Source organism: Budorcas taxicolor, chromosome 11 (assembly GCF_023091745.1).
Source record: "Budorcas taxicolor isolate Tak-1 chromosome 11, Takin1.1, whole genome shotgun sequence".
Lineage (NCBI taxonomy): Eukaryota > Metazoa > Chordata > Mammalia > Artiodactyla > Bovidae > Budorcas > Budorcas taxicolor.
This window is the reverse complement of record NC_068920.1, coordinates 162,053,277-162,065,145: the sequence shown is the minus strand read 5'-3', so window position 1 is coordinate 162,065,145 and position 11,869 is coordinate 162,053,277. Positions and strand designations below refer to the sequence as shown.

General features: G+C 49.6%; 2 protein-coding genes across 4 annotated transcripts in view; both read left to right on the top strand.

Annotated features, from left to right (window-relative positions):
* Positions 1-6,748, top strand: part of TSC1 (TSC complex subunit 1) — a 47,117-nt gene extending 40,369 nt beyond the window's left edge. For all 3 annotated transcript variants that reach the window (XM_052649432.1, XM_052649433.1, XM_052649431.1), the window contains exons 19-23: positions 42-152; positions 975-1,097; positions 5,444-5,631; positions 5,717-5,878; positions 6,235-6,748. In XM_052649432.1, coding sequence (XP_052505392.1) covers positions 42-152; positions 975-1,097; positions 5,444-5,631; positions 5,717-5,878; positions 6,235-6,748 — 1,098 coding nt within the window. The remainder of the gene's footprint in view (positions 1-41; positions 153-974; positions 1,098-5,443; positions 5,632-5,716; positions 5,879-6,234) is intronic.
* A 2-nt stretch (positions 6,749-6,750) lies between these two features.
* The window catches only part of AK8 (adenylate kinase 8), a 155,320-nt gene continuing 150,201 nt past the window's right edge, over positions 6,751-11,869 (top strand). Inside the window, exon 1 of the mRNA XM_052649437.1 lies at positions 6,751-6,799. Coding sequence (XP_052505397.1) covers positions 6,751-6,799 — 49 coding nt within the window. The remainder of the gene's footprint in view (positions 6,800-11,869) is intronic.

Here is an 11,869-nt window from a genome sequence, read left to right as displayed (position 1 = left end):
CCACTGCTCTGGTTGCAACTTCCTGGCACGTGTCTCTGCAGACGAAGCTGGAGGACTGCAGGAACATGATTTCAGAACTGCGCGTGGAACTGAAGAAGGCCAACAGCAAGGTGTGCCACACCGAGCTGCTGCTCAGCCAGGTGTCCCAGAAGGTAAGAGCCACTTCCTCTTCCAGGCAGGACATGTGCAGTACCTGTGTGTCTGTGTCACGGGTGCCCAACGTCCCCTCCCCCAGAGGATGTGGGGCAATGTCTGGAGACATTTTTGGTTGATGTCTTTGATGCTGCTGACATGGAGTGGGCAGGCAGGTATGGTACCCCTAAATATCAGGCGGTGTGCGGACAGCCCTGCAGCAGGGAGCTGCCCAGCCTGAGCCCCAGGAACTCCTCCTCAATATTTGTTCACATAAACATGAAGAGTTCGTTCAGCTTTTTGATCCATGATCTTTTCCTCTCTGGGAGTCATTGCACTCTCTATAAATTGCTTATTCAAGAACCAGTAGGGGGACTTCCCTTCCGGTCCAATGGTTAAGACTCTGCGCTTCCACTGCAGGGGGCAGAGGTTCGACCCCTGGTCAGGGAACTAAGATCCTGAATGCTGGGCATTGTGGCCAAAAAATAAAAATAAGTTAAAAAAGAAAAAGAACTGGTGGGTTTCCCCTGAGACTTTATTCCTCTGGGCCTAACATCCCTGCTGTGGGATTGTATACGGATCCATCTCCTCCAGGTGTCCTGTAGGTGGCCAGTTTTGACGTGGAGCATTTGCACTTCTTCCCCTTTGCAGACGGACAGTTTTGAAGTGCATTTCTGTCCATTTGTGTTGCCCTTGGACGCCTCCATCCCCACTGGCCGCTGTGCTGTGTACAGTGCCCCAGCCCTGAATAGTCTGCTCCCAGCTGCTTCCCTGCTTCCTGCCCCTTTGCAGGCTTTGTGTCATCAGCTCTTTCACTTTGCTTGTTTCTGTGTTTCGGTTAGCTCTCAAATAGTGAGTCGGTCCAACAGCAGATGGAGTTCTTGAACAGGCAACTGTTGGTTCTTGGGGAAGTCAACGAGCTATATTTGGAACAGCTGCAGAACAAGCATTCAGACACCACCAAGGTATGTGGGTTCGGGAGCCAGACCTTGCCTGGGATGCTCTTACGACCCAGGCAGTGTGTCTGTGGCACAGGCTAGAGAACGGCTTATGAACTGTTTCCTAAAAAGTGTCTTGGCAGCCCTAGGGCTATTTCCACCTCTCCTTGGCCTGGCAACACAGGCTCCTTTCAGCTGTCACATGAGCTTGTTTCCCCTAGTGGGCCACTTCAAAATTAAGTCAGGCACAGGTAAAAGCACCTGATGGTACTTGGGACAGAGTAGGTGATGAAACTGTGTTCTTTCTCTTAGCCGCGCTCCCTTGAAACAGAGACAGACAATGAAATAGCTTGGGGAAGCCAATTCTGTTTAGAGCTCTCAGGGATGTGGGTTTATATTGCTATACATATTTTTTTCTCCTTCGTGATGCTGAATTTAATTTCAGCAGATGGTGGTTCAGTGCTGGCAACCAGGCCAGCATCAGGATGATCTCCCATTGATTAGTGCCTCACCAGTGGTGTCGAGGCAGAAGTTTTATGTCACTTTATAGATAGCCTAGGGTAATATCAATGAGTGAGTTGGGATGGAATTTTAAGAGTAAATGCTTAGATGCTTTCTGTCAGTAATTTCTCCATCACACATAGGCATTACTGAGGTTTCTTGGGCTTGTGCTTTATCAACTTTTTTTTTTTTTGGCCAAATAAAGGGAGTAGTCTTAGAACCAGAGAGAGATAATTTCCGTTAAGAGTTACTTCTCAGCTTCTCTCAACTCAGATTCAGATTCCCTTTAGAAGGATGTTAAATGTGGAAATGTCTCTAGAAACCATGTCTCACCTATTTTGAAAGTGTAATGGCCTTGGAAGAAGAAAGAAGGGAAATCAGGCCTGAGGGACTAGAGGACATCTGATAAAGCTACTCAGATACACTTAACATCTCCCGAGGGAAGTGTGGCTGGGTTGGCCACTGCGGTGCTGTCTTCCGATTGGAACACTTAAACTCTTGGGACCTCGAGCAGGCCCCCTGACCTCAGTTCATAAAAGGGGCATGGTGACACTGACTTGAAACAAAAGACTTCACTGGCTTAACTGTAAAAAGTGTCATTATTTAGCTTGACAAGCAGTCCCGAAGCAGGTGAGTTCCAGGTTGGTAGGGTCAGTTGTTGAGGGACAGCATCAAGGAGCCCGGTTCTTTCTGCTCTTTTGCACCACCCAACCTTATCTTGTCAACCTGTGCTCCTGGTTGCAAGGTGTGCGCCCCAGTTAGTACTGTCACAGGTAGATGTCATGATGTCCCGAGGAGGAGGAGAACATCACTGCCTGCAGGGCTCTCATCCAGGAAACCTGTCCCACCAGACCTCCCACCCTTCTTACTGGCCAAGATTATGTTCTGTGTCCAGTAATGCTCAAAATTCTCCAAGCCAGCTTCAACAGTATGTGAACCAAGAACTTCTAGATGTTCAAGCTGGGTTTAGAGAAGGCAGAGGAACCAGAGATGAAATTGCCAGCATCTGTTGGATCATAGAAAAAGCAAGAGAATTCCAAAAGACATCTGCTTCATTGACTATGCTAAAGCCTTTGACTGTGTGGATCACAACAAACTGAAAAATTCTTAGAGAGATGGAAATACCAGACTACCTTACCCGCCTCCTGAGAAACTTATATGCAGGTCAAGAAGCAACAATTAGAACCAGACATGGAACAACGGACTAGTTCCAAATTGAGAAAGGAGTACGTCAAGGCTGTATATTGTCACCCTGCTTATTTAACTTATGTGCAGAGTATATCAGGCAAAATGGCGGACTGGATGAAGCACAAGCTGGAATCAAGACTGCAGGGAGAAATGTGAATAACCTCAGATATGCAGATGACTCCACCCTTATGGCAGAAGGCGAAGAGGAACTAAAGAGCCTCTTGATGAAAGTGAAAGAGGAGAATGAAAAAGCTGGCTTAAAACTTACATTCAAAAAACTAAGATCATCGCATCACATCCCATCATTTCATGGCAAATAGATGGGAAAACAGTGACAGACTTTATTTCTTGTGCTCCATATCAGTGCAGATGGTGACTGCAGCCATGAAATTAAAAGACACTTGCTCCCTGAAAGAAAAGCTGTGACAAACATAGACAGCATATTAAAAAGCAGAGACATTACTTTGCTGACAAAGGTCTGTCTAGTCAAAGCTATGGTTTTTCCAGTACTTATGTATGGACGTGAGAGTTGGACCATAAAGCTGAGGGATGAAGAATTGATGCTTTTGAACTGCGGTGTTGGAGAAGACTCTTGAGAGTCCCTCAGACAGCAAGGCGATCCAACCAGTCCATCCTAAAGGAAATCAGTCCTGAATATTCATTGGGAGGACTGATGCTGATGCTGAAGTTCCAATACTTTGGTCACCTGATGCGAAGAACTGACTCATTGGAAAAGACCTTGATGCTGGGAAAGATTGAGGCAGGAGGAGAAGGGGTTGACAGAAGATGAGGTGGTTGGATGGCATCACCAATTCGATGGACATGAGTTTGGGTAAACTCTGGAAGTTGGTGATGGACAGGGAGGCCTGGCGTGGTACAGTCCACGGGGTCACAAAGAGTCAGAGATGACTGAGCAACCCCATGGACTGTAGCCTGTCAGGCTTCTCTGTCCATGAGATTTCCCAGGCAAGAATACTGGAATGGGTTGCCATTTCCTTCTCCAGGGGAATCTTCCCCACCCACTGAGGGATCAAACCTCCGTCTCCTGCGTTGGCAAGCAGGTTCTTTCCTGCTGAGCTAGTTTGTTCACTACCCTGTGCTGAAGTCTAGAGCCATCTACCATAACTGGAATGACCACATTATCCAGTCCCAGTCCTGAGCTTAACTCCATCCTCTTCTGGGCGAGGAGGCATTAAGCTTGCTAGTCATCTTCATGGAAAAAGTGCCTTCAGGGCTACTCATCTCCTTGCTCCTTGTGGTTTACTATCTTCTTTAAAAAAAAATATGTAAATTTCATGTTAGGCTTATCTTACCACAATTTAAAAAAAAACACATACCACACAAATGCAGCACATGCTTGTTAGAAAAGTGTCCTTTCCGCCTCTTTTTCCAAGTGCCCGTGTACACTTGCTGTTGCCGTCAGCCAGCAGGCAGGCTGTCTTCCTGGCATGATTGACAGGCCTCACGTGTGTGTCTGGTCTGCAGATGCTGCCTTGCCCGAGCAAATCTGCTCGGTCACCTTGCGTCGCTGGCTTGATCTCAGCCGGTGTTAGAAGAGAGCAGGGAGCAGGATGAAATAACCCACAGCATACTGATAGCTTATGGTGAACAGTGTCGGATTCGTGATCTCTGGAGAAGATTTAGCTTCGGGACCAGGGACCAGGCTTGATCACTCAAGAGCTTTCGTGTGGCAGAGTTTTATTAAAGTAAGAAAAGGGCCAGAGAAAGCCTCTGACATAGACATCAGAAGGGGGACAAAGAGTGCCCTTCTTGCTAGTGTTGACAAGCGAGTTTTATACATTTTAAATCGGTTATTACGGTTAATCAAAAGAATGCCTCAAGGTTATAAACGTCTTGCCAGACCCACTCCCACAATTTACATTTTAGAATAACAGGATTAGAGCTTAACAGAGACACCCTACCAGACCCACTCCCATAATGGACATTCTAAAATACCAGGATTAGTCAGAAGGTTTTCAGAAAGGAGAAACTATCTCAGCAGCATACAGTGTTATTTAATGCCTGGTACAGAGTTTAAACTGAGTTGTTTGTTGTGTAATCATCAGTTTGAGGCCTAAAGAAAAAAGATTTATGTGACTAAGACTAAGGAATGGAGAGGAAAAGAAGTTTGTCCTTTCCTCCTCCTTGAGAATTCCAGACCGCTTTCTTCTCCTCAGGGACCCCGGACTTCTTACTAATCTGCCTAGGAATCGACTTTCTCAGTACCACCACCTGAGATCATCACTGGATATTGGCGTGTTTTCAGAATGTATATATCTACATAGTTGACTATACCATACACATGGCTTTCATAGTCTTTTACTGACATATATCATTTTAAAAATTTATTGAAGATGTATTTTAATTTACTTAACTGTTTCCTTAACATTAGACTTCACAGTGTTTCTAGTTTTTTTCCTTCTAAATATCCTGTGATGGTTATTTTTGTGCCAAAATGTCTATTTCTGTTTCAGATAATCTCCACAGGGTTAGATTTTAGGGAAGGATTGGTTGGTTAATACTCACTGCCAGGTTACTTTCCAGAAAGTTGTATCAGTTTCTGTTTCCAATAGCAGTATACCGATGTTCTCAGTGCTTGTTATGTAGATTTTTCAAAGTAGGTATGGCATGTTCATTTTCTAAAAGTACTAACTCCAGTTCCTTTTTTTTTTTTCTTTTTTAAGGAAGTAGAAATGATGAAGGCTGCTTATCGGAAAGAGCTAGAAAAAAACAGAAGTCACGTTCTCCAGCAGAATCAGAGGCTTGATACCTGTCAGAAGCGGATTTTGGAACTGGAATCTCATCTGGCTCAGAAAGACCACCTTCTTTTAGAACAGAAAAAGTACCTAGAGGATGTCAAGCTCCAGGCAAGGTAACTGCGGCGGGGAGGCTCCTGCTGCGATGCGTTTATCGGGTAGAACCTCCTACACTCTGGCGGCGGGGTCCTTGTCTTTCAGAGGACAGCTACAGGCTGCAGAGAGCAGGTATGAGGCCCAAAAGAGGATCACCCAGATGTTTGAATTGAAGATCTTAGATTTATACGGCAAGTTGGAGAAGGATGGCCTCCTGAAAAAACTTGAAGAACAAAAACCAGAAGCAGCTGAAGCAGCAGAAGAAAGGTAGGGATTGCGAGTCGGCAGCCGTGGCCTTGTTGGGAGGCTGCGCAGACCGACAGAGCAGGCTCCAGCCTGACGAGCTCTGAGCTGCGTCCCTGAGGGCCCAGCTGTCCTCTCTGCTCCTTTTCCTGGGCCCCGAGTCGCTCAATAATGGTCCCAGGGAGCATTTCTATTTAAGATCGCCATCTGATGTTCATGCGCTCTCGCGCGTGTGTGCCCTGTTCTAGGACACAGCAGGCCAGTGGAGTTCCCCATCGGCGTGAGCGCATGTCACTGTAACCCCGCGCCTCCCTGGTGGGGTCGGAGTGGTTGGACGCCACAGCCACCAACCCCCTTCCTCCCCCTCGGATTTCTTACAGGCTTGACTACTGTCAGGACGGCTGCTCGGATTCGGTGACAGGGCACAACGAAGAGGCCCCCGGCCATAATGGTGAGACCAAGCCCCCCAGGCCCGGCGGTGCCCGGGGCAGTGGCGGTGGCAGAGGTGGCGGCAGCAGCAGCAGCGAGCTCTCCACCCCGGAGAAGCCCCCCAACCCCAGGGCGGGCCCGTTCAGCAGTCGATGGGAGACGGTGGTGGGTGAGCCCACTTCCGGCACTCCCACGACGGTGGGCTCGCTTCCCAGTTCAGAGAGCTTCCTGGGCATGAAGGCGCGAGAGCTGTTTCGTAACAAGAGCGAGAGCCAGTGCGACGAGGATGGCCTGACTGTCGGCAGCCTTTCCGAGACCCTAAAGACAGAGCTGGGCAAAGACTCGGGTGTGGAAGCCAGGCCCCCCCCGGCCCTCGATGGCCCGCTGCCGCCTGCCCCAAAGCCGGACAGCGTGGGCCAGCTCTGCATCATGGACTACAACGAGGCCCAGCTTGAGCACAGCTAGGGATGCTGGCCGTCAGTGTTAACTCGTGTGTCGCTGGCCTAGACAGGAGGTGTGAGTGCCCGATTCAGAGCTTTCCTGTTTCCAGGGCTTGAGGGGCGAGCTCCCGCAGAGGAAATGGGATGGGGGTCCTGTGACAGTTGACTGAATGCAGAACGGTTTTCGGATCTGGCATTGCAGTGCCTCTTCACTTTCCCATCGGCCACCCCAAACCCTCTCTCCCATTTACCTGGCAGTGTGTACTAGCCCGAGGGCCAGGGTGCGTTCCTCACTAGCTTTATTTCCTTCCTTTCCCGCCCCACCCCCAAATGGTTGCGTCCTTTGAACCTGTGCAATATGAGGCCAAATTGAACCCTGGAGTCTGACACACCACCCACACCTTTCCTGAAGTTCAGTTCACTGGGCAGGCTCCCTGTGAGCCTAGGTCACTGGTGGCGTTGCAGGTAAGTCCAGTCCTGTCCCTTTCCAGGAGGACGTGGCGTGCAAAGCTGAGCATCTTGACATGAGAGCTTTTATGAGATGTTGTCACTGCTTTTGGTTTTAAAGTCCAGCATCTAAAGCCACAGAGCTCAAAAAACAATGGTTCATTCTCTCAAGTTCTTTTGGCGGTTCTGATAAGCTTCCTAGAAAGTTCTGTGTGAACAAAGGTCTGTTGTTGGAACAGTCTGGAGCTGGCCCTGTGGAGACTGTGCTCCCCGTGGGGCACGCTCTGTCCCCCTGCCCCACTACCTCTTGTTTACGTGGCGTTTGCTTGAAAGCTGGTACTGTTCTGTGCGCAGGCTGGGGTGGGGGCGGTCAGGCCTGGGCCCTGCAGGAGAGAGGCCAGTGACTTAAGCAGCGCCCTGAGCAGGAAGGTGCTGTGCATGTGGACACCCCCTGCGGGCGGAGTGCTGCTGGCCTCCTGCTGCAGGAAGCCTCTGAAGGTCCAAAGAGCTTCTCCCGAGTTTCTGACCGTCATTTCTCAGGCTGTGAGAGTTGCCTCACTGTAGGAGATTCTACAGGTATCAGCTTTTCACTCCAGTTCCTGCCTTCAGGGGCTGACCCTGCAGGGAGCTGGGTGCTGCTCCCCCACCCCCGGTGTGAGTTGGTCATGGCAGAGGATTAAGACAGAGTCCTGGAGAGGGTTGACAAAGGCTGATGTCCTGGACCCACAGGGCCTGGGTGCATGCACTCGAGAGAGGTGATAGCAGTCAGAATACGGGGGCTGACAGAGAAGCCGAACCCAGCAATTGCTCCTGAAATAAACGCTAGAAGCCTAATAAGGATTGCTGCCTGGGTTTCCAGCTGAGGCCTGGGCAGGGAGAGGCTGGTAGTAAAGAGCCAACGACCTTGGCGTGTCTCTCTTTCAGTTCAAAGTGTAGAAGGGTTCATCCATGAAGAGGGAAACAGCACGCTGTAATGGTACGGAACTTCAGTGCGTGTGGACGCTTCTGGCACATGAGGGTGATGGTCTCTTTTTTTAAAGTGTGGAGAGAGTTCTTAGCATCCTAACCAAAGGGAGCTGGAGAGTCAGTCTCCTTGTCCCTGTGGCTGTGCAGGCAGCAGCCCTCCTTGGGACGGAGTGTTCGGGTGTGACTGACCGGCCGACCCCAGCCTGAGGGAGGGGTGCCCAGGCGCGCTCAGCCTGGCCCAGCCGGCTCCGTGGTTGCTGCGGGATGCCGACTGGAGTGCTAACAGTGCCGCACATCTAACAGCTGTTTGCAGAGGAGAGCTTAGGAATGCACGCGTGCTGGTTTCCTAGTCCCACTTTATTTAGGAAAGAAAGGCATGAACAAATTCAGGAAAGAAAAAAGTGTGACAAGGTTAACTGCTAAACGTGGTTCTAAATGTTCATCCTCTCCCCAGGCCCAGGAGATCCCTGCCACAGAACAAAGATACCAGGCACTTACAGCCTTTATCCTCACTGGCAAAAGCAAGGAGGCCAGTGTAAAGAAAAGAAAAGAAAAAAAATTTTTTTTTAATGGGCAGATTATAAAAATACAGGGAAGGAGGAGGCTGTGTGGTGCAGTGGACTGGGACCCAGACAGGAGGGCCCTTGGTGCACACCTCCAGCCGGGGCGTCCATGTGCTCAACTTTCCAAGAACAGCTGACCCTGAGCAGCTGTACTTGACTTCCTCTGGGCTCTTGGAGGCCGTGGGTTGTATGCAGCCAAGGTTGGGGACGGAGGCTTGGGATCATGAGGAAGTTACCCAGCCTGAAAATGTAGGTTTTCATCTTCCAAAGGACTTGAGATGACAATAAAGTTGGATTTTCAAAATCATAGACCTGCTGAGAGTCAGCGGGTTGGTCGATTAGGCTGCCAGTGAGTGTGTGTTTGTAAGGATGGAAAGGGGACAGTGGTAGTGGAACTCCCAAGAGAGAATTTAGGTCCAGGGACCGCCAGGGCAAAGGCCGGGGAACTGACGCTGCCAGGTTGAGCCTGTCCCGAGCAGTGTGGTGTTCACAGGCGTTAGGGTTAACCTCCACCGAAGTCACCCGGAGCAGGCCTACCTGCCTGAGTTGTTTGGCCAGTGTCCGTAACCTGATGTCCACCTGACGCTAACCAGGGTCAGCACAGACCCTGGGATGACTGGGGTCTGCTTCTTGGGAGCATGAAATGATTTTAAAAGGAGCACTACAGAATCACAGGAGGGGGGGATGTGTGGGTGTTCGGGGCGGGGGAAGTGGGGAGAGGGAAGAAGGTGATAGCATGGTCTCTATAGAGAAAACGAGCTCCTGAACCTATCCCCGGTATAGAAGCACATGGATCTCTATCAGACAGAACTTTCATGAATTTAAAAAAACCCTTGTGGCAAGATTCTGCTACAAGTCTGTGAGATGTTACTGTGGAGTTGGAAGAAATACCAGAAAAGTAACTGAAATCCCAGGTTAGGAGATGGAGATCATTTCTTGGGACAGAGGTTTCCTTGGAGATGAGCGCAGGGACTCTCCATGTGAGGCGGGTAGGTAGATGTGACCTCCCTAGGTTTGTCAGCAGTTTTGCAGGAGCAAAAACTGCCTAACCTTTGGGAATACGCTGCTGCTGCTGAAGGTTCTTCCTAGGCTCTGTGAGTGGAGAGAAATGACAGATAAGCTACTTTGTGAGCCAGAATATGTGTACTGTATTTTGAGGGAGATAGTCCAAACTCTTATTCTTGAAAGATAAAACTGTTAAAAGAGGTCCCAGAAGCCACTGACAGCTGCAGAGGTCTGCACCCCCGCAGGGCCAAACCAGGACAGGGGAGAACAGAAGTCCAGAGTTGGGCCATCCCTATTTAAGACAGCACGTGGCGTGTAGTTTCCAGTGTTTTGGTTGAGAAAGATAAAACTCTTAGTAGTTTTGCAGAAGAGGATAAATGATCGTGAGGATGAGAGGGTGTCTGGAGACCACAGAGGTTCACACTCACAGTTAATTAAAACTGAGTGTTTCTGTGTAGAGAAATGACAGGAGTGCCATGACTGGCCAGTGTGAATCCTCACCAAATACTAGCATATGCTGCTTGAGGCCGGAGAGAAAGAACCGAAGAACAAGTGAAAAGAAATGCTGCACGAAGATGCGGGTTTCTGACCAAAAGCAATAAGACGCGGTAGAAAGTGTGGATGGGTCTAAGGAGGGATTTGAAAACAGTCCAGGGCTGCTGTGGGCCGTGGCCTGCCTTGTGCGGATATTCTCCGAGAGGCCAGCCCTGTCCTCAGAGTGGCCCCTGGGAGCCCACCCAGAAGTGTGTGTCTCATGTGAAATGACCCGAATCAGCACGTCTCACTATGGGACATTGCCCTGTTGGAGGTACGTGCTTTAAAACTGACCAGCAGTGAGCGTGGGAAGGTGTGTGTGTATCTGTTTACTTCCAGAGTTCTCTGACATGTGCCCCCGCCCACCCCCCCTCCCCCAGGTGGCAGCAGAGGACTTGGTGGCACTTGATTAAGCTGTTCTCTAGCCTGGTCCCTGAGCTGCTGCTTGACCCCCGCCCCCACACAGCTCGTTTCCCCGTCTGTGACTGACGTTCCCCAGAGGTGTGTGTGTGTGGGGGGGCGCCTTTCCGTCTTCTCCATGCTGTCTTGCAGTCCGTATGCGCCGACCTGAGAGGAGAATGAATGGCTGTAGCAGCTGCGAGGGGAGCCTGCGGGGGATAGTTGAGCGTCTGTGCCCGCAATGGCTTTTGGCCTTGAAACGAGTTCACGAAGGCAGAGGAGCTTTCTCTTCCCCTTCCCATCCCAGTGCCACCGAACTGTCCATCCTTGGGGATAAGTAGACTAGTTGAACTTGGAATAGATCTTTTAGAGGAAACCCTACCCCACCTTCCCAGACCAAGTCCTCCCCATTTCCCCACCTCCATACAGTGTTTGTACAGGAGGGTACGGCGCTGTTCTCGGCAGCACAGACTTTGGCTTATCGAAGAGGCAGCCAGGCATTTTGCACTAGGAAAAATCAGTGGTCACTTTTCAGAAGACTTCTATGGACCATAAATATATTACGGAGGAACAGATTTTGCTAAGACATAATCTAGTTTTGTAACTCAATTATGGATCAACCACACGTGGCTACCTTGCAGTTTAAAGGGGGTCCCATCAGTGAAAAACAGATTTTTTTTTTGGCTGACTGCTTTTAGCTAAATTTAAGAAAGTCATCTTTTGTCAAAAGGTTTCCACCTTCCCATCTCGATCTTAAGAGCATGTCAAACAGTCCACATCAGATGCCAACACGTGAACTGCAAGAGAAAAATGGTACAATCGTAGTGAATGGGAATCTGAATCAAAAGGGTTTGCCGTCCTTCTCAGAATGTTCAAAAATGTCAAGGCAGTTGCTTGTGTTTAACTGTGAACAAATAAAAATTTATTGTTTTGCACTACTCTGCTGTGTTGACATGAAGTGGCTCATGTCGGCCTCTGAGGGGTTTCTAGGCTGAGTGGGAACTGGCTCCGGGTGTGGACTGCTTGGTTATTTACCCCAGGTGCTGGAAGGATGCTGACAGGTGGAATCAGACTTTAGTCCCTGCAAGAAAGACCTTTTGTTCTGGCAGAGCCGCAAATTCTACCTGTGTCTGTCTCAGATTTGTGCCCTCTCCCCAGAGTGTGTGGTGGTGGTGTAGGAGGGGTGACTGCAGTCATCTCTAGCATACCGGCCTTGGTATGTGCCTGCCTGC